This window comes from Echeneis naucrates, chromosome 18 (assembly GCF_900963305.1).
Source record: "Echeneis naucrates chromosome 18, fEcheNa1.1, whole genome shotgun sequence".
Classification (NCBI taxonomy): Eukaryota; Metazoa; Chordata; class Actinopteri; order Carangiformes; family Echeneidae; genus Echeneis; species Echeneis naucrates.
Genome location: NC_042528.1, coordinates 10,613,677 through 10,636,003, shown reverse-complemented (window position 1 = coordinate 10,636,003; position 22,327 = coordinate 10,613,677). Strand labels below are relative to the sequence as shown.

Genomic DNA, 22,327 nt, shown 5'->3' with positions numbered 1-22,327 from the left:
CACCTTTCATTTAATTTGCTGCGTGTGAACTGTATGTAAATCAGACTGACAACAAAGATGCCCACTATTTGCAAATTTACTTCCTGAGTAACACTTTGTGTTCAGAGAATAGCAGACTAAAACAGGCTGCATGTATAGGTCTGGCTTGGTGTTCAAAGGTGTCAACAAATGAGATCGTTTTTTTTTTTTTTTTTTATCTGTTCTTCCTTTTGAGGTTTTGACTTCCTATTACTGTTTTGCACACCCATGTAGCTCGTGCGGGGTACTATTGACTAATCATTAATAACGTGAGACGGAACACATCACATCCAGACAATAGAGGTGAGCATTTTTTTTTTTTATCCTTGTGCAAGTGGGTTGAAGTGAAAGCTTCAGTGTTGCTGATAAACCAAAAATTTAAACAATTTATCAATTGTCTATTGTTAGCCACGCAATGATAAAATGCTTCATTGTTTTAAATTATATTTTGAGTTTTAGCTTTTTAAAGTTATTCTTCATGCTGTAGTTCTGGCTTCATCAGCAGAATTAAAATTACAAATAGCCAGTTACTAACACATTGACCACACCTCATTGAAATTATATAAAGTGTTCCCCATAACACTTTTCTAAAGACATAAATCAAAGTGTTTAAATCATGCTGTGTACCTTTCTTATTTTCTTTTTTTTACTTTTACTGCTATATAATAAATTCATCAACAGGTAGAAATACCGATGTAAAGTGCATTCAGTTACTGTAACAGTTCAACTGCTAATCTTGAGTAGAACTGCAGAGAGCATGTGGTTGATGTGAAAGATAAGATTATTAAAAGTTAGAGGCTGTGATAATGATTTTTTTTGAAGAGTAACAGATCACAGCCAGCATCCACTGACACCACAAAACATCCTGCCGTTAGCAGGTGAAATCAACAGTACAGTGACATTTTATGTGGTTCTATGCTGTAATGTTAAAATTTGGGGTTGTTATTTCTGAGCACGAGTGCCCAAATCATCAGTGGGTCTGTGACATTGGCCTGTCCAGATATGGAGAGTTGAACTGATGTCTGTGGTTGTAACGATGAGGTTAATTTCTCTGGACAACATTCACAGAATTAAGCCTTTGCTTCTTTCTATTTTTCTATGAAATGTTTTAGTACTAATATTAAAGAAATGAACACTTCATAAATAACAAGACATATCATTGCATGCTAAAGCCACTGTCAGATGAACGATAACACAATTATTGTGGTGTTAGAACATTTCTCCGTTTTCCAGTTATTCAGCAGTTTGTGAAGAATGTGATGATGTTATCGTATATGAGCCTAAAGTACATTTTGCTCGCTTAGAAAAACCTCAAATTGGCATTGTTACTGCGCATAAAACTAAATAAGTAAATAGCAATACAATGTTGAAGGAGAACACCTTAGTAAGTCAAATTCTAAATTTGAAATAAAATTGTCACTTCTTGTTTTAACTCCTTCTCTGTTGTAGGTCACAGCACTGTGACGTCACAAAGATGGTTCATTGTCATTTCAATCATACGGCAAACATCACCGTGAATCCATCACACCAAGTCAACTTGAGTTCTTTGAAAATTTTCATCATTTCCCTCCATGGCGTGGTCTCTACCATTGGCATCATAGAAAACCTCCTCATCCTTGCAGTAGTGGGCTTCCACGTCCGCCGCTCTGTCATCAGCATGTGGATCCTGAACCTGGCAGCCTCTGACCTGCTGGCCACCTTGTCCCTGCCCTTCTTCACGCTTTACATGGCGCGGGGCGACACCTGGACACTGGGCCCAACCTTCTGCCGCATCCATTCTTCCATCTTCTTCCTCAACATGTTTTTTAGTGCCTTCCTTCTGGCAGCGATCTCAATGGACCGCTGCCTTGTGGTGCTGAGACCCGTCTGGGCCCAAAACCATAGGAACGTCAAGGCAGTTGGGAAGATATGCGGGGCGATTTGGGCCTTGGCTATTCTGTGCACAATCCCCTTCTACATATACCGTGACACCACAACCCTACCCAGCGGCAAGACTCTCTGTTACTACAATTATGCTAGAGGCTTCCTCCCCAGTGAGCCATATGATCTGAAAGCTTTGTGTAAATATCGCAAGGAGGCTTTGGCCTTCATGAAGCTCTTCTTAGCCTTCCTCATCCCTCTGCTAGTCATCATCCTCAGCTATTCCGCTGTAAGTGCTACCTTGGCGCACAGAGGCTGCCGACGCCCCTTCCGTTTTGTTCGGCTCGTCGTGGCAGTGGTGGTGACTTTCATACTCTGCTGGACTCCGTACCACCTTTTTATCATCTTAGAGGTGATGGCTGCCAATGGAAGTGCATTGCAGACACAAGCAAGCAAAGCCCTCCCAGTGTCAGCAACCATCGGCTTCCTCAACAGCGTCCTGAACCCCATTCTGTACGTGTTTAGCTGTCCTGACCTGTGCAGTAAGATCAGACATTCCCTGGGCGCAGTGATGGAGAGCGTTCTGGCTGAGGATCTGGCAGAGCTGGCACGGCGCCGCAGCTCCGGGCGAAGCTCCATCAGCATCTCCAGGTCATTAAACAGGCTTCAGAATTCTACTGGGAATGTGAATTTGAAATCAGAGGAACTGGCGCTGGAGCAAACTACTATTACAGCTATTTAGTAATACATGAAAAAATATTGATTGAAAAATTCGCCCAGAATTTTTTTCTATTGGTCAATATTGCTATTGATGCTGTGTGTTTGCAACTTAATCCATGTTTACCAGCTGTGCTATAAGCATAATATCATCTGATTAGTTTGTATTCACCTCTTGCACAGCTACTGTATGTATGTAATGCTTCTCACTACCTGAATAGATATATCAAATTAAGAAGCAGCCAATCAGGTTTAATCACTTCTGTTCCTGGTAGGCTTTTAATTTGTTTCTGCTTAAGTCCCATGTGTTACACATTTCCTGTTTGTGTGTGTGTGTGTGTGTGTGTGTGTGTGTGTGTGGGGTGATATTTGTCTTTTTAAAAGAAAAAAGACCCTTTCAGTGTAGTTTTACATCATATATATATATGTATATATATATGTGTTCTGTGACTTTCACAGGCCTCTACCTAAAAATTAGCTTTCCTTTCTTTCCTTGACATCTGAATATTTGGTTAGAATGACTTAAATGGCATGACCTGAATACACACAGTCAGTGTTTGCTTGAATTGCAGCACTTCTCCTGTTCAAATTAATGAAAACTGCTGGAATGCAAAGAAAACCAAGAAAATAAAAAAAAATTAATTAAAGCACTTATTTCAACTTCAAATCATGTGTTGATACATCACTCCCTTTTTTTTTTTATTTCTTTCACGAAAAATGTGTCAGCTCTGAGTCACGTGTGAGAACTCTAGAGATTTTATCTGCCTGTTTGGTGCACATGAATATGGTGAACTTTACACAGAATGTTCTCATTGTGTCCAAGGTCAGATTCTGATAAAAAAAAAAAAAAAAACAACCTGAATAACTTATTTCTAACAGTTTATGTCTTTTCTTTGAAGGCACAAAGTTGTATTTGTCATATTTTCATTCCACTTTTGACAAATATGAAACAATTTTCCACATTCTGAGTTAATTAGACACAAATTATTACCGATGTGATTAAAATCAGCAGACCAAGTCTTTAGGCCTTGGAGTCTTTGTTTTAAGCACATTTTCTATTTTCATCAGCTTCTGAATCAGTATTTAGATATCTATAAATGAGAAGCTAAAACCAAAAACTGCAGTAGCAGAAACCCTATGCATATCCACTGGGTGGCACAATTGCTTAGTGTAGTCAGGACTGTGGTCATATCGGAAGAGGATTATTGTGTCTAGTTTCTTTCTCCCCCTCGGCGTCTGTATTGGCTCTGATACTGAGGCTCTGTTTTTTCCCGGCATTCTGCCCCCTTCCCAGGCACGGCAGGGACCTTTGCAGCTCTAGCCGAGCATCGGGACACAGGAAGATGTAGAAGAGAGGGTCCAGCAGGGTGTTGAGGCTGGTGAGACCGTAGCACAGGCGATAGATGAGGAAAATAGAACGTTCCAATCCGCATGGCTCATCAGTCAGCAGCAAGGACACAAACCTGTATCCACCAATAAGGTGATACGGCCCGAAGACGACAATAAAATTGATGGTGATGACAACCAATATGCCCACAATTTTGTTACGCTCGTGGTCTGACAGAGAAGGGGATCGTCGGAGTGTCACCCCAATGTGAGCTGAGGTGTATCTGAGGGAGGAAGCAGAGATGCAGATTATTGCTCTGCTAGGTCAACAGAACATACAAGGTGGCTTATTTATAGGAAAATCTGAGGTTTTGCGATTAAAGCCATGGGATGCTACTGCTCAAATAGCACTTCAGCCTCAAAGAGGTTGTTTGTAAAACATCTGCGTCTCCTTTGCTGCTCCAAAAATTTGGCGATTTAGATGACTGATAAGTTCTTGTCAGACCACTTTACATGAACAGGTTGAAACAAGAACTACCTCACTGAGTGTTTAGGGTTAACTCACCCTAGTATGGCACATGGCAGCAGAAATCCAAGGACCACAGTAGTGATCTTGAAGAGGGCGTATCTGGGACTGACGGGGTACTGCTCCAGGCACAACAGTCTGTCAGAGTCAAAGACTGATGGGAGCAGTCCACTCAGACAGAACAGGAAGGTGAGGGTCCACATGGCTACACCTAACACTGCTGCCACCCTGACCGTCCGCACCCTGCGGCTGCTCAGTGGGTACACGATGGCCAGGCAGCGGTCCAGCGCTATCAGGCACAGGAACATGACGCTGGCATAGACGTTCACATAAAACACGTAACCGACCAGCTCACAGGTTAGTTGGCCATAGGGCCAGCGGTGCGCGCCCTGCAGGTAGATGATCCACAGGGGTAAGGTGAGCAGCTGCAGGAGATCTGACAGCAGCAGGTTGAGGATGTAGACCAGCTGGCAGCTTCCCCCGCCCGAGCGACCCAGTTGGTACAGTCCCCAGAGAGACAGCAGGTTGCTAGGGAGGCCCAAGGAGAAGATCAGGCCATAGATACAGGTCAAGCCGAACCTGTCCATGTCTAAAGGGAAGTTGCAGCTTTCATTGGACATTTCACTGCCAGTCGAACACCTGACATGGGAAACTAAAATAAACCTCACTCTAACGTGGACTGACACTCACAGTGGGTGTAGAAATACCCATTCATTCACTTAAAGATCTTGAAGACATAAAGGTCCAAGTTTGACTCATCTACTTGTCATTGGTCCATTGTGTAATATTCACAAAAGCATTTTCCTCCAAAGGAGGTCAGCGTCACACTTCATGCTACCAGCCGCCAGTTCCTCAAAGAACCCAGGATCCATTAAGGGAAGTAGCACAGGACCTGCAAAACACAGAGATGTGCATTTTACTGTCAGTAAGTACACAGGGAATTAAACCAAAAATCCCAAAGCAAGCCTTTCCACTCACCTCTCTGGGCTGCGACTAGGTTCCACTGAGGCTCACTGTCCACTCTGCAGCTCAGTGACCTGCACTCAAGAAAATGTTGGGAACACGGTGTCTCGACCAAGCCTCATCTATTCTGTGATCGTTTCCTCCACAGGAAGCCCACTTCTTCAGCTTTAAAGGCAACATCCTGAGGCAGGAGAATGCCTTTCTCCTCCAGAACAAAAACACACACTCTCCCTTTCTCTCTCTCTCTCTCTCTCATTTAGGCCAGTAGTAGAGAGGATGATTGAGGTGAACAGGGGCTTTGAGGGGTGGAACTAATATTCAGTGTCCACTAATGCCCTCTAGATTGTTGACTTTTGGCTCTCTGCCATCAAACACATTAACTCATTTGCTGTATGCTGTCTTCAAACATGCTTTTCAACACATTTGAAAATAGTTTCTATGATGTAAACATGTAGGAATTTCTTTTAGGTGTGTTTTAAAAGTAAACAAAAATAAACTTTTCTCCTTATTAAGTGAACTTGCAAAGTTGCAAAGTGTGTGTGCTTGGACAATATATGTGAAGGAAACATAAATCTGTTCTCATGGTCAAAAAGCCCCAAGATTGTGTTGTGCATGCGCATGTGAGTGTGTGTTGAGGTTGTGAGTAAGGTTACATGATGCTCAGTTTGCTGAAAATGAGAACAAATCAGTGCAAAACTCAACTGCGGGACAAAGCCAACAGGGTGCTGTGCATGCACATGCCTGATCTGCAAGACTGAGTTAGATAAAACTAAGGACAAATATGTTGCAGGAAAACAAATGTAGATGTTAGATGACACGACAGATTAAAACTCCAATCTCCAAACCTGGTTAACCTAAAACTGTTGGTAGGCAGTGAATATGTTAAATTTAACCCAGATGAAATTTTCTCAGGCACCCCTGGGAGAAGAAAAAAAATGTACACAATTGAAATTGTGTTGGTGAAGAATGGATAAGTTTGGGACAATGGGTCCAAGACATTTTTTTACTACATGGTTTCAAAAGCAGGAGGATCTAATCACTCACTTTGTTTCCTTTAAATGTCACCAATCTTTGATTTATTAAATAATTCGCTATTAAGATGACGAGCCCCCAGAAATGTTACCTACTCCCTGCCCCTGTGTATATTTCTTTGGGCATGAGGAGAGATATGAGCTCAACACTGCACACACAGCAAATCTGCAGGCGCAGTGTTCCTGGACAAGGTCCAGGTATAGAAACATCATGGTAAGAAATTCTTGCAGAAGACTGGCTGCACACTGCAGGGGGTCCACTGTTCCAGAAATCATTCAGTACGTTTACATGCACAGTTAAGTACATTTTTGGTTATAGCTTGATAAAGCCATCTAATCAGACTTCTGTCCTTGCCCCAGTATACTGTACATGCACGAAATGGATTTATTTGTCGCCTGCGCTACGATTGGTGACGATATGCGCTCTTTCGGCTTGTGGGTAACGGGCCACTACTGATTGACCTGTGACGTCACAGACCACAACCAAGGTGGAAAGAAAAAAAAGACCTAGCTAGCTAGCAACTTAGCCTCTCTATCTGCCCAAAAATGGGCTTTTGCTGCAGATTTTTCTTTTGTCTGACCTCCTACGCTTGCATTTACGTTTGACTTCTGGGTCATAGCTTAGCGCAAAACTTTAGCACACTCCTCCAGCTCCAGTCCGACTGTCCGTGTACATGTAGGAGTAGGTCGACTTTGAAGCCACTGCCATGTGTTTCAGCCTTGACCCCTCGGAGGTACCGGCCCAATTGAACTGAGTGAAGCTCATACAGCAAGCTGGAATGCTTTTCCAACTCATCAGTTTGTGGTCGTTGTGTTTGTTACAGGAGGATTTTAACTTTAACAACTACCATACCTAACCCACATCAATGTTTGCTTGTTTTGTATTTATTTATTTATTTGTTTGTTTGTTGTAATTGCAACTTGCTCAGAGAAACAGATTGATGATTCTCTGTTGGCATGAATTTTGGATTTCTGTTGTTGCTGCAGAGGTGGTCTGACGCTCTCCCCTTCTTTGTAAACGCACTGCATGATGGGAACTCCTGTACTGTGCCAAAGTGAAGGGAACCACTGGTGTTTTGCCTCTTTTATTGCTTCGATCATCAATTGCTTTGCCTTCGCCTCTGTTCACACCCTTGCCAGCCGGCTTTGCCTTGCTACTTTGCCCAAGTCATCAGCCTGCCTGGATGGGGTGGTGTATTCACCTTCACAGCTACATGGCCTATTCCTTTGCATATGTATACACACCTTCCTGCTGCAATATGAGCCAAATACTGAATCTCCTACTTCTACTGCTGCAACCAATTTATCATCATCCCCTATGAACCATTTGTACAGCCACTTGGCTCTGTGGAATAAGGTTTGAACACCACCATAGTTTGAAAGAAATATTACTTATTCCTTCTGACCTTTAATTTCCCTGATTTATTTTGCAGCTTTATTTGTACTGGTAGCTGGGCGGCTGCTATTGTTTCCCTTTTGTCAATCCCTGAATATGCAAGTCACAAATGTGCAACATACAATCAGAAAAGTTTACCATTATGTAGTTGAGATCAGATTTTATATTTTGCCTGTACATAGTGCACATGGGCTCTCACCAAAATCTTCTACATGCATATTGCCATGGGATGATACTGGAATGGGATGAAACTTTGCTGTTGTGAATAGTTTAATTTATCTATGTGTCAGCCTTGTGAGAGACCTTCAGTGTGTACCACCCTCACTAAAGGCTAACCCCAAACTGAACTTTAACGAGAAACTAGCTAAAATTTGTGTTTGTCACTAGGAAGTTTGAATACAGAATAATAATTTTGTTGTATTTTTTTCTCCTACATCTAAAAAAAAATGGCACCCATCTAAAATGAATAGTTCACAACAATTTAGAGTTTAAAATATTTATTTTCCAAAAAGGTTACGCGGAAGAAACGCGTATGATTTTCTATGAGTTCTGTTTGAATCTATCATTCAGATTTTATCTTTCTTCTGGAACTCCGGCAGCAGAGCATCCTACAAATGGAGACTGAAGCCCAGACAACAACTCCTAAGACAACCATGATTACAACAGCAACATCCACGCAGAAGTAGGTGTACCAAGGAAGGTTAATACCTGCTGACTTTAGATGGGCTGCTCCTTTATTCCTGATGACGTACTCAATCCAAAAAATGGCGCTATCCATTGGAGCCATTGGAAGGTCATGATGCAACTTGGATAGGTGTTGCATGTTGTTTCGATAAGATGGAGTATCCAGAATATCCCTCAGAGCCACAAGGAAATCTTCTTTGGTGAGTGAATAGGCCTCCACTACCCGGGCCGCCCCACGCATCTTCAGCCGGTGTAGGTTGTCGAACTGGTCAAAGAGCAGCGGCAGGCCAAGAACCGGAACACCGTGGTAGATGGACTCATACACTCCATTGGTGCCTCCATGGGCCACAAAGGCACGAGTCTTGGGGTGTCCCAGAAGATCATTCTGAGGCAGCCAGTTGACCAGCAGGGTGTTGTTCCCCAGGGAAGAAGGCTTTTCACCTATAAACTTCCACACGACCTTTTGAGGGATTTCGGCAAATGCAGCAGCTATGGCGTCTGTGACATCAGGAGGAAGGGCTGACACAAATGTCCCCAGAGACATGACCACCACCCCGTGCTCCCCAGAGCTCTGCATAAAGGCCTCCAGCTCAGCAGGGAGGGGTCTGGCTTTCTTGCACTGGAACCCTCCTATGTAGATCACGTTGGGCATGGTGGGCCGGGGAAACTCAAAGACAAAATCCGCTCTCACAAGCCAAATGTCAGCCGCATACTCCAAAGACAGCAAATCTGTTCCAGGAGGGAAGTGCCGCTGCAACAGATCTGTGTAGATAATGTTAATGCTAAAGTGTTGTTCAAGACGACTGTAGATATAATGTAACATATTCTTTGTCCTTTCCAGAAAATTCATCTGATCCTGAAGTTCACTCCCTGGAACAGGGACATAGGAGGTCGGAGAGGGAGCCATGGTGAAATGGCTCTCTCCGTTGTTAATCCAGCGCACATTGAATACCATCGGCAGTTTGAGGTACGCACCCAGAAAGACTCCTAAGGTCAGGCCAGGGTCTGTTAACATTAAGTCAAACTTGGCATCCTGCAGCGTCTTCATGAAAACTGGGTCATCCATCATTGTCGCAGCTGCTCTGGCAAGGATTGTATGGCCATGTGTCAACATGGATGTGATCAAATACTGCTGGCAGAAAGTGCGCGTAAAACTTATCCATTTGCGGCATTCCATAACATCTCTAAGCATTCTATTGTAGTAGTCCATGTCTGACTCATCCTCCAACATTGGCACATTAATGGAGGTGTACAAAGAAGAGGTACTGGGGATGTACCAGCTCTTGGCAGAGCGCAGCACAGTGATGTTGTGGCCTCTGGAGTGCAGCTCTTGCAGGATCACCTCCATGTTGATCCAATGGCTCCCATCAATAGGCACCACCAGAATCTTGCTGCTGCTGCAACAGGTAGGTTTAAGCAGTATGCAGCAGAGTGCTGTCAGCAGTAGAGGGATTGTGCGGGACATGACCTGGAGGAAACAACGGAGAGATGTAAACATGATTAACGTGCAGTGACTGAATAAAGTGTATAATTTGAATTCATTCACAGAGTTAGGAGGTTATTTATTCAAATGAGAGTTTACTGTTGGCTCTTGGGAAAAAACTTTTCTTAAACCTTGTTGTATGTGCTCTAGCAGACTTGGAGTTTCTGCCTGAGGCATTTGCTCAAACAGTTTGGGACTTGTGTGTGGATGTGTGGAATCGCTGATGATTTTTTGTGCTCTGCTGAGTTAACAGGACAAGACGATCCAGTGAGGGCAGAGAGCACCCCATAATCTTTTCAGTTGATGATCCAGGACAGGAGTCCACACAGACTCCTTTAATCAGCAGTGGGGGTGGACCCACCAGCTGTTTCCTTGTGAAATCCAGGGTTACTTCCTTTGTTTTATTTTTTTTTTAGCGTTCAACTCCAGATTATTTGCATCAGCCCCAGAATGTCAGTTTTTCGATCCTCAAATTTGATTATGGTGTTTGGTGCATAGACAGCAGTGCAGTCGTGTGCAGTGAGGGCAACAGAGGACCGAGGACACACCCGTGGGGAGAGCGTCTTCGATCCTGGGCTGGAAAGGCCCAGGTGGAGCAGCTTAGAGGTGAGGGTGCCAGGGAGGATGGTGTTCCAGGTGGCTCAGCGCAGTGTGAGCTGCAATCGTGATGGCAGAGTCTTCATCCAGGGTTTTCAGTTGGGAAACGCCCTAATGCATCTTTGGAATGTGACAGTGTCCATACAGTTTAACATATCGATTTTCTGCATGTTCCTCTGCATCATTATGTGAGACCAGATCCCAATCGGTTAAGTCAAAACAGTCCTGGAGATGAAAGAAGGCAGTCTCCGCCCAAGTTCTAATGATCTGTATTTTGCGCTTGTTCTGCTGGAAGCTGGGACCAGGAACAGGGAGATATGGTCTGACTGCCAGAAATGAGGGAGAGGAATATGCTTGCTACATGGTCCAGTTTATTTTCCGCCTGGTGGCACAGGTCCAACGTTGGAAAAAGCTGGGGAGTACGGCCTTTAAGGAAGCCTGATTAAATCTCCTTGCACTGCACTCCATCCGGATGATGGTTCTGCTGCTTGTGCCAGCGCTCATAAACAGCAATCAGGAGATAAAAAGGGCCTACAGAGTACTGACCGGGCCTTCAGGTCAAGTGGACCAGTGCTGGGCTACAATCTTGCTGTTGGTGCGGCATTCATTGTGCAGGCAAATGAACAGTCCTCCAGCTCTGCTCTTACTGGAGCTGGCGTTTCTGTCCTGTCGGTAGCTAGCGCGTACTGCTGTCTGCATCAGCGGCAGGCAGAGGCGGTCCCTGGGTGAAGCATCAATTGGCGCCCCCCCCCCTCTTAACCCATTCCCCCCAACATACAAATACAGGAATATATTATATAATTTGTTATTTTACTACATATGTTATTAAGTACAAAAGGTGACAAGAATAGAGAAACAAATACAAAAATAAGATAAATAAATTAAATAGAGCAAAAAAATACTACTACTTCTACTACTACAAATGAATAAAATAAAATAAATAATACTAATAATATAATAATGAACATAATCTGAATTCAGTGCTCAGTTCTTTTCAGGTAGTACTTGACCACATGAAAGTACAGGTGTAGATCTGAGAGTGAGACTCCACCTGCTCAGACCCCCCCCTCCCGCCTTTTCTTCTGACACAGACACACACAACCTGTTTGACTCTCAGCAATAAGTTGATGTGATAGTTAAAGTGGAAATGAGCGGTGTTATTCTAGAAATCTGGCAACTTTTTTTTTTTTTTTTACACTGCGGTCGCCCACGTTGCCTGTAGCAAGAACTGGCTCTCCTCTCGTCACGACCATATTGCATCGTAATCCGGCGGTGGCTACAACTGCAGTCTGGAAAATTTTGACGGGAAAATGCCCAAAACGCACACGAAAGAGCACCCATGGAGCGCATAGAGCCGCTGCACAGCCGTCTGCTTAAAACCATTTAAAAGCAAGTGGTCTCTGCAGAGCCAAAAAGGGCCGAGGCTTGGTCGGTCACTGACTTTGTAAACTGTATAATCACATGGTGGGAGTGTATTATAGTGATAAAAGTTAGTGTAATTGTGTTTCCAATTAAATTGTTCTATTAAAAGCTCTCACCTCTCTTTCGCTGTATCCAAATCCAGGAGCTTCAGCTCTGCAGCAGGCAGGAGCACCATGTGGTATGTATTGTTCACCAGTTACATTTTCTACCTTGCAGACCACATTCGGGCAGGTCAGAGTCCAACATGTGGATTATCAGCCAAAGGTCTAAAATGTTGTGAACGGAAAAGCCTGACAATGATGTTTTTCCACTTTTGCATTTATTGGCAGATTTCTAATATCTATCCGGTGCATACTGCCGCTAGCCTGATGTCCAAAGCAGTGGTAATAATAAACATATCAGTGTTCTGGCATTTTGCTTAAACATGTTAAGTCTTAGAAATGCTCTTATGTAATAGAATCAGTACATAAAGCTAACACGTGGGTCATGGTTGGCAGTTTTTTGACCAATCTGTGTGTGTGTGTGTATGTGTGTGTGTGTGTCAGTGCAACATGACTCCTCCACTGTTACATAATTAAGTCTCTGGATATTACTTAACTTTTTATACACATTCCTATGAGAATCAGCAGGCAGGGTTGATAAAGCTGTGATCAATGAGGAAACCTCAAGGTGGACTAGAGGGGGAAATTCACGGCGGTTGTGATGGTAGTGGCATGAAAGGAGATGTGGCGAGCAAACGTGGTGCACCAGAAGTTATGGAGTATTATGTATTTACCAACAACACTATCTAGAGAGTTTCACCATAGGAATTATCCTAATTGCAATAACCAAAATAAGAACGTAGAGTTTGTGTTGCTAGAGTGAGGGACAGGACGTGTTTCCAATTTAACATAAATATCTTTATTATGCAACTCAATACTATACTACTTATGTGTAAAAAAAAAAAAAAAAGTAATACAAATTCTCATTAACACTCATACCATTAAAAAGGCAAAACGCAAAAAGGGAAAACCTAATCAGTGCCATGGCTTACCAATGGGGGGAGAGAGAGAGAGGGGTTTGAGGAATCCCAGGGGAAAACAAAGCATCCCAATATTAATGGAAAAATCTAATAAAACCGAAAGGCGATGCACGGGACACAAAAAGGGAAACCTCCACCAGGACACCACGGACCACCACTGGTAGCTCTCAGCACTGGAATTGAAAACAAAAATTAGTGGGGTCAACTAAGCCAAAATATCTTGAATACATTGTTTCACTTCTTGCCAAAATTTCTGTATTTCCATACATTACCAAATACAACGGAAAAATTTACCCTTTTCCTTCCCACATTTGATACAAGTATCCGGAATAGCACTATTATATTTGTTTAGCATTTCTGGTGTTATGTACATTCGCAACAACCAATTGTATTGCAATAATTTCAGACGGGTGTTAGTAGTTCCGGATTGAGCTTTAGTACAAGCCTCTTCCCACTCCTCCACCAAGATGTCTTCCTGTAAATCCTCTCCCCGTGCTCCCAGTCGTTCCACAGAGGTTTCTGTACATCCATCCACCAGACACTTATACATTTTGGAAATTAAACCCCTCCCTAAACAATTTGTGTCCATTAGTTTCTCTATAATAGATATTTCAGGAATGTCTAATGTTTGATTTTGTTGTGTCCTATATATATATATATATATATATATATATATATATATATATATATATATATATAAAATAGGGCTTTTTGTATTCTTTTTAAGAGTTTTAGTGTTTGCTGAATACAGGTATGTAGAGAGGGGCAGATTTAGCTGCAGGTCCTCCTTTTCTTTCCAGAGAGGAGCATCTCTTCCTGGGAAGTAGAACAGCAATGTTCTCAATTGTGCTGCCCAATAATACCAGAGCGGTTTGAGACATTTAAGTCCCCCTCTGTCAAAGGGTAAGTACAGTAGTGACAGTCGTGTCTGGGACTGTCTATTATTCCACAAAAATCTAACAAACTGTTTTTTTAGTTCAGTGAACAGATTACCTGGGGGAGGAAGTTGGAGGTTTTGAAACAAAAACAAAAGTTTAGGCAATGTATTCATTTTAAGGACATTTATTCTACCTACTCGTGATATTGGTATGTGTGTCCACCTATCTAATGATTTTGAGATTTCTTGCATTAATGGTTCATAGTTACTAGCAATAATTTGTTTAAATTATGGGACAATTTGGATGCTCAAGTACGTGAAACAATGCACAATTTTAAATTGAGTGGCTATATTAGGAGGATTTTTATTTTCTAATTGGTTTAAGAACATTAACTAACCCTAACCCCAGAATGGATCTATCTATCTTTTTGAGAAAGATTATTATCTCATCCGCAAATAGAGCCAGGCGGTGCTCCTGTTACCCAACTAATATGCCTGATATGTTTCATTCTTAATGCTATTGCCAGTGGTTCTATAGCCATAATAAAACAGTAAAGGGGATAAGGGATCTCCTTGCCTACATCCTTTTTGTATTAAAAAAAAAATTGGATATATTACGATTAGTCATATTTTCAGCATCTGATACTGTATAAAGTAGTTTCATCCATTTCTTAAAATTTTCTCCAAAGCGTGTAAGGATCTCAAATAAATATGGCCATTCCACTCTGTCAAACACTTTTTCAGCATCCAATGATAGTAATGCTGTATCTGCTGTCCCCTTTTCTTCAATCAATGTGTTTAGGATTCTCCTGACATTATGGAAGCCTTGCCTACCTTGGACAAAAACATTTTGATCTTTATCAATAATATGTGGGATAATTTTCTCAAGTCTTCAGGCTATTATTTTACTAAACATTTTTAAATCCACATTTAGAAGGCTGATGGGTCTGATGTTTTCACATTTGTTCTTTGGTTTGCCAGGTTTTGGTAGCAAAGTGATTAGAGCTCCTCTTAAAGATGTTGGAAGGATTCCATTGTGGTAAGTGACAATTTAAAAAAAATAAAATAAAAATATATATATGGCCAATACACAACAAACAAAGGCAGTATAGAATCAAACTATACAAATCAAAGCACAACAATAATGATAATAATAAAAGAACGTACATAACATAAACTATACCCAGATAAATAGAAATCAAGAAAATCTAACTAAAATAAAGTGACTCAACTCTACAATTGGGACCCAGGCTTCAAGTGGATGCCAGCAGGCCGACGCGAAGCAGCACATGTCCACACCCATCAGAGCAGAAAGGGCTCAGGGCTCTGTTAGCAACATGGGCTAACAGTCCCTATCGTTCACACACACAGGCTGTACAAGTGGAGGTTATCTATACATACCGTTCTGTCCACCCCCGGGGTTAATGAAGCATTGGGGAGATCACTCAGATGATCCGGGGGTGCGAAGATCAACGTTGCACCTCGTATCCATCCACCTTATTTTCAAACACGGAAGTAAATAGTGACGAACTTCCGTGTTTTTGCGCTGCACTTCCGGTCAGCCGCTTTCCCTTACCGGGGTGAACTGTGCAAGCTAATGTTGATCAACAGTGTCGTGGGTACACTATAAAGAAACCTTCAAAAAACAAAAAAAAAAAAAACAAGATGGGAGGCTGGTACCACCTCCCCAGACGCTTACTGACTGACAGTACCAGTATAAGTACAAAGCTTATGTACTGCCCAGTCAAAGCAAAGTTGACCTCCACTCTGCCGGGGCCTTACTACATCGGACGGTTGTTCCCGCAGTCACGCATGAAATAAAAACTCCATTGACAATTGAAAATGAGAAGATATTTTATTTAACATCAAGTTGTATGTTTAATTATATAGTCTGAAAATATTTTGGTACCATTCAGTTCTTGAAATATAATCACAAAAATAGAATTAGTGAAAAGGTCACAAACACGAACTGTTCAGAATAAAGCGAGCTCATTCAAGAAAAACCCTCCCTCATAAATTGTAATTGTTTAGTTAATGTAAACATACACATTATATATGTATGTATATCATATGTACAAATGATAGCACATTCAAGGCTCGGTGGTCTGTAACGCAATAAAAAAAAACAAGTGGATATGTTTTTGCCTAAATGTAGATTGCCATTTTTACTCAGCATCCTCATGGATGAACCACAGGCAAAGGGATTTATAGCCTCTCTGCACCTGCGGTAGACACAAGTTAGTTAAAAGCTACACAGTGGTGAAGAGTCCTGGGCCGGAAGTGTCGCTTCCGTGAAAAACAAGGTGAATAACGTGGCAAAAGTAATGACGCTCCAGCCAAACAACTAAAATAAACTTCAGCCGTGCAGCCACTGCACGCTTACTTGCTGCCGGTGGGACAATGTAAACAGGAAACGTGGTCGCCGGAAGTGGGCATGCCCCAAAGCCCAAGAGTCGGAGAGAGAGAGAGAATGACACCGGCCGTCTTTAGAGGGAGTTCCCCCCGCTATGATCGGACCAAGCGGGGGAGCTCTATTCCATCTACTATAAGCGACTTTGGGCTTGTTCTGTAAAGCGGGTTGCTAATATCGTGGTGGGGGGGCTTGTTATTTAAAGTGTGGTTGCGTATTTTCGCTTGCTTTGCTCCGTGCATGAGCCCCTCCAGATTCTCTCCCAGCTCTCCACAGCTACAATAAAGTTTGTCCGCCGGGACCGCGCTGGCACCGAAAGGCGCTAAACAAGAACAACAACAAAAAAAAAAAAAAAGACCAACAACAACAGCAAAAAAGTATCACACATCAGTCAGAGCTGTCGATCATCTCGATGAACTAACTGATAAAGAAGTCAAAATGTTAAAACCAGTAACTAGAGTAATGGTGCATCTGACCCATGCATGTTCAAAGACCTGGGTTACCGTGGAAGTTTAGGTCACTGGTTGGGCTTTTTTCTCTCTCAAGATCTGGCAACACTGTCCCACAGTCTTATACAGATTCCTATGAGAATCGGCAGGAGAGGTCGATACAGCTGTGATCAATGAGGAGACATCAGGGTGGGCGAGGCGAGAGTAGGAGGGCAGGAGGAACAGTAAGGACACAGCGGGACTTATATAAACGTGGACTTATATAAACCTCAGGACAAGAGTCGTTATGAAGTAACATCAGGCATGAGGACATACAGCATGCACACTTGTTGCTTAACAACATGTGTGGAAAAAGCAAAAACCACGAGTTGCTCTCTCCTTTATCTAGGAGCCTCACCGCACACGGCAGCTTACGTTTCAGCTCAGAGTTTTTCCAACTGGACCATAAATTAGGGAACGTGACCTTCGAGGTCTCCAAGGAGCAATCTTATTTGTTCTTTGCCAGAAGGCAAGCATAAGGGGCATTATCAGACAGGCTTCATTTCCATACAGGAGAGTGTAGCAGCTCAAGTGATCAGGCCATGATTAGGGCTATAAATTTACCTTTTTGATCACCAGTCAATGTGGCTGCTAAATTTCTAAAGTTGGCCCTCGGCCTCACGGATCACTATTTACAAAGGTAATACCATGCAACTATATTAATTATTGAATTATAGGAAGTATATTGGAATAAGCTGAAGTGGAGAAGGGGCAAGTCTCTTTCCTGGTAGAGAGGGCACAGATTGGAAAAAAAAAAAGGAGAGAATGTTTATGATACAAAAAAAGAGGTCTGGAAAGAAGAAAGTCAAAGCCTTGAATATATTTGACCATTCACAGCTATTACATCAGATTACTCCGAAAGAATTAATCAATGGTTTTTACTTTTATCTTTCATGCAAGTCCAAAACTTCCAACTTAGCAGTTTGAACTATCTCATTGTAGGACATAAGAGGTATTCCTATTGATTACAGCCAGAAATGTGTGACAGTAAATAAAAAAATAAAAGCTGTAGATTCAGCACAAATTCCAAGAAATAATAAACAAATAGATCAAAATAAATAAATAATGAAAATACCATTAGTGTCTTAGATGTTCATATATATCCAGTTCACACATGTAAAGGCAGACATTTTATGTTTCCAAAGGTATTAACATTTGCATGGTATCTGCTATAAGTGAATCAAGGAATTTATGAAGAGTGATTTTTAAGAAGTTTAATTTATGGAGTTCTGGGAATTTTGAATCAGTATTTGTATGTACAAAGTAAATATTTAACATATTTATCTTATCACTATACACCTGTTGCCACACTCCTGGCAGGTAAGGACAGCTCTGTGGGTGACATTCCTGGATTTGAAAAGTTGATAAAATTCTTTTTAATTCCAAATCCAAAAGCAGATCCAAACATGCATCAGAATGAAAGCCCTGGGAAAAGCACGACTGAATTTAGAGATTAGAGTTTAGATTAGAATATACGTATATGACGACAGTGAGCCTCACCTTGCATCTCTTGGGCACGCACGTGGTCCAGCAACTGGCGTGCACACAGTCTCCTGCCATGTTTCCCTGTGAGGAGACACACCAATGGAAAGAAAGCAAAAATAAACCTAAAGATAAAGAAGAATAATTGAATATGTATCTTTCTTTTACTTTTCTTACTTGGATTCCTTAGCAGTTGCACACGGCTCCTCTCATGAACATGGAAATGGGTTTCATGCATAAATAACATGTAAATTAATGGACAATGTCATCAAAATAGAATACTTAATTTTGAAATGTCTTCACTTCAGTGGTATGAACTGTGGTCTTAGTTCAAAATCAGCTTAAATCTAGGCCTAAATGTCACAATTTGCATGCACCATTGGTGTTGTTGTGCAAAGTCCAAATGTAGGAGCAGGAAGCTACATTTGGATACATCATCACAGCAGTTGAAAATGCCAGTGCTCTGTTGATTAGAATCAGCAGCGACCAAAGTCGGTGGCTTGGGGAAGGCGGAGGCAGCGGCTGAGGCGACATGTTATTGACAATCACGTTTGTCGTCATGGTGATCATTCAAATAAGGAAGCTCTGGAAAAAGTAAACATGCATTCTTAATAATCTCTCATGGGATTCTTTTTACATTCATTGCACCTTTTCAAAGCTGACCTCGAGCCCAAATGTCTGAACAAAGCTCCCCTGACGCTCGCCGCTTCAAAACTTTTCCTTCCTTCAATTGTTGCACGATATGATATGGCTCAATTCAACCCCCATCACACTGTTCACACCATTTACTCACATACCTGGCATGTTCTGTCACTTGCTGACAGCTGTTTACTATCAATCAAAACACATTTCCAGCAGGAATTTCACACGAACCTGAAGTTAGTGTTCACAGACACACACACACACACACACACACTAGAAAACACAGCTCTCTGTTTTGCATTTTAAATTTAAATATGATTAAAACTCTCCTGCTGCTGCTGAACATCTCTTTGGTGTTTGAGCTTCTGAAACAAAAGTGGACATTTAACACTTACAGGCATTGCCAAACTAGTAAATTTGCACATGTGGCTTGCATGGAATGGAAAAAAGTGAGACTCATACTGACTTCCATGAGGAAGACTTTTATTGGACTGTTCGAGAGGACCCACATACAGTGGTTACGCTAGAAATAAAAAATAAGATAATACATTATCTGGGTCGAGAGGGAGCATTTCTGCTCAAAAATCAGCAACACTCTAAATTTGTTTCATGGAACTGATGACAAAATAACATATTTAGTTGCACACATTTAACTAAATAATGAGTTGGCATAATGAGTTGTTTTGAGGAACATACAGAAAAAAACTATATAATTATAGAGATAATAATAGACAGTACAGTTACATGTCATTTGTCAGTGGATGCCACAGTGGCAAGAACCTGGTTATCTCCTCCCTTGATCATTACAGTCAGCTATGAAACAATTATGGCCCTAATGGTATGCTCAGTGACATTCCAAAGGTGTAAACATGTTGAGAAACACACGAGAGAGCCAAAACTCTTAGTCCAAATAGTTCGACAGCACCAACGATGAACAGATTATGGCCGTGATGACGTTTGCTTTATTGCTGATGACGCCTGCTGATGCTTATTTTTCCTTTTATCAGACCAACATGGCAATGGGATTGGACCTCGTCTTGATTTCTCTTGCTATTTGACACCAGGTGCAGGGCCCGCAGAAGAAGGAGTACACACAGTCGTTGCAGACTGAGCCCTGTGTGGACGGTGATAGAGTTTGAAAAGGTTGGAGACTGACACATGCACAAGCACATTTGTTGCATACAATTAGAATCCCAGTCACCAGAGGCAACTGGAACAAAGGTACGCTGTGTAATGATCATGCTGCATAAATTCCTGGATGTTGTTCAGGAAGACAAGGCTCATTTGACAACACTGAGCTTTATGCAGGTAAATGCTATGCTGGTACTTATTGAGGGACATTTTATTTGCGTGGATATCAGTTTAGATTAGTATAATGTACCTCAATGCCATATCTCTGCCGTACTGACACCCTGAGGGCTGTGGTCATTGGTGGGATGAGTCCAAAAGCATCCAGCAGAGGTAAACACAGACACTCCCCTGCCTCATGCGCCGTCTTACAGGTGAAACAGGGAAGGCACCAAAAGGCCAAGCAACCTACAAAAAGCCAAGTGGTGATGTGATCCCACACTTTTATTGTTTCAGAGCTTCCATTTTCAGGCTCGGACATCTCGCATTGTAAGGATGGCGCTGCGCTGCAGTTTAATATTGTTAAAGCATAAACATTGTTAGATACTTTGCTCCACCTGCTTATCCCCAATCTGGTGGCATTCCTGAACCTGGAGAGATCTGAATGATCATCATATTTTCATTGTTTCTTGGACTAGATGGAGATTCAGATGGTGAGTTCTTGTCTCAGGAGATCAAAAAAAATAAATAATAAATAAATCAATAAAAATGACACGTGTTACCTCTCTCTTAATGAAAATAATATACAAGTATTTCATAATACAGGAGACTTACACTGGGGCAGGTCTTGGAAGCAGTCACAGATGCCAGACGTCCATTGGTTGGATACTGTGGTCATGATGAAAGGCCGGGGTTGGGTTGCAACCATGTTTCCAGACATGGCTTGAGCTTCGAGAGGAAACAGTCACTGTGACACTGACAAAAGCTCTTATCGCCAATATACGATCCAATTTACCTCAGAAAGAGCTACAGTCTTAATCAGATGTACAGCTTTGTTGAATCTGACTCTAACTGTTTGTGATCAATTGTCAAATGAATACATACTTTACATGATTTAGTGCATTGTTGAATTTTCTTTAGTTTCTATACTGTTCTATACTGTTCTGAAAAGCAAACATTGTTTTCTTTTAATAGCAGACACGTTTTATTTGAAGGAAGTGACATAAATCTCAATATGTCATTTTTCAAACATACTGGCTGTATATAACACAGTGAACAAAGCAAATGTCACAATGACTAATGATTAAGGTGTGGTTTGTATATTGTATATTATAATAGTCGAAGGAATTTGTATTATTTTTTTTTTTATTTAAGTAGAACAGTTTATTTTTGTTATTTTTGTAAATTGTTGTGTTTTTTTGTAATCTAAGGAGCCAATAAAAGATCTAATTTATTTTCCAATGCTGATGAACCACAATTTAACGTTAAGCAAGACTGATTTCGGCACACCACAAGTAAACCAGTCTGGATTGTCATTTTCTTTTCATTTTCATTTTCAAACTGTAACTGGAAAGGAGCATGAACTTGTAGCAATACCACTTGACGGAAAGGTAATAACCCATCTACTTCTGCTTTTACGTTTGCAGAACTTTGTGGATAGTTAAAGCTTCTTGTAATTTGTCTCGAGTTAGTTTCCATTTCTTGAGGTTTTTCTTTTTTTTTTTTTAACTGAGCCAAAGAAGAAACCAACTTATTAAATACAAAAATGATAGTAATACATACACTACCAGTCAAAAGTTTGGACACACTTTCCTATTCATTTGAATGACAAAGTGTTTCTAAACCTTTGACTGGTAGTGTATACAGTATGTAACCTGGAATTCTAATAACCTGCACTATCACCTTTCATTCAAAGTCCTCACTTGGTGGATTTTCTTACCTTACCGCCTTGAGGGAGCAGAATTTGGTCAAATCTGAGATTCTGTTACGGAAGAATTTACAGGACAGTGTGGCATCTTATAGGCCTGCTGCAGAGTGGTGAACATGACAGGTCTGCAGGTGACGTCTGTCACTGATTGGCTGTCCAACCTGACATGTGTTAACACCTCTGACAGTCAGACATCGGCCAATCTGACTATCATCAGGCCAGAAAAATGGCGTCGCATTCAATGAGTGCAAATTCTTAGACAGAGGTATGTGATAAAAACAGAGAGCGTGCTGCAGCGTTCTTCCTCTGACACGTCTCTTTGCTTTTGTTACAAAGCTGCAGGTCACACTTGCCGAGAAACTTTTGATTCTGCCATTTCAAGAGATCAG

General features: G+C 41.6%; 4 protein-coding genes across 6 annotated transcripts; 1 reads left to right on the top strand and 3 right to left on the bottom strand.

The window, feature by feature from the left end:
- Window positions 1-250: 250 nt before the first annotated feature.
- LOC115058812 (prostaglandin D2 receptor 2-like) lies at window positions 251-3,266 on the top strand. The gene is made up of 2 exons (XM_029526342.1): window positions 251-321; window positions 1,468-3,266. Exon 2 carries the CDS (start codon window positions 1,493-1,495, stop codon window positions 2,618-2,620), a length of 1,128 nt encoding a protein of 375 aa, XP_029382202.1. The 5' UTR covers window positions 251-321; window positions 1,468-1,492; the 3' UTR covers window positions 2,621-3,266.
- LOC115058813 (G-protein coupled receptor 4-like) lies at window positions 3,018-5,904 on the bottom strand. Of its 2 annotated transcripts, XM_029526344.1 has the most exons (4): window positions 5,426-5,904; window positions 4,487-5,339; window positions 4,059-4,205; window positions 3,018-3,971 (listed from the first exon to the last, which is right to left on the bottom strand). In XM_029526344.1, the coding sequence occupies exons 2-4, from the start codon at window positions 5,065-5,067 to the stop codon at window positions 3,782-3,784; spliced, it is 918 nt and encodes a 305-aa protein (XP_029382204.1). In that variant the 5' UTR covers window positions 5,068-5,339; window positions 5,426-5,904; the 3' UTR covers window positions 3,018-3,781. The 2 variants fall into 2 exon arrangements, with proteins under 2 accessions (XP_029382204.1, XP_029382203.1); XM_029526343.1 differs by having other exon boundaries at window positions 3,019-4,205; window positions 5,426-5,900.
- Window positions 5,905-8,378: 2,474 nt separating this feature from the next.
- On the bottom strand, window positions 8,379-15,429 carry LOC115058524 (UDP-glucuronosyltransferase 2B15-like). Of its 2 annotated transcripts, XM_029525874.1 has the most exons (3): window positions 15,323-15,429; window positions 9,634-9,989; window positions 8,379-9,603 (listed from the first exon to the last, which is right to left on the bottom strand). In XM_029525874.1, the coding sequence occupies exons 2-3, from the start codon at window positions 9,984-9,986 to the stop codon at window positions 8,400-8,402; spliced, it is 1,557 nt and encodes a 518-aa protein (XP_029381734.1). In that variant the 5' UTR covers window positions 9,987-9,989; window positions 15,323-15,429; the 3' UTR covers window positions 8,379-8,399. The 2 variants fall into 2 exon arrangements, with proteins under 2 accessions (XP_029381734.1, XP_029381733.1); XM_029525873.1 differs by having other exon boundaries at window positions 8,379-9,989.
- A 3,975-nt stretch (window positions 15,430-19,404) lies between these two features.
- On the bottom strand, window positions 19,405-22,106 carry LOC115058962 (cornifelin homolog A-like). The gene is made up of 4 exons (XM_029526532.1): window positions 21,951-22,106; window positions 20,846-20,959; window positions 20,325-20,479; window positions 19,405-20,057 (listed from the first exon to the last, which is right to left on the bottom strand). The coding sequence occupies exons 2-4, from the start codon at window positions 20,949-20,951 to the stop codon at window positions 19,947-19,949; spliced, it is 372 nt and encodes a 123-aa protein (XP_029382392.1). The 5' UTR covers window positions 20,952-20,959; window positions 21,951-22,106; the 3' UTR covers window positions 19,405-19,946.
- Window positions 22,107-22,327: the final 221 nt, after the last annotated feature.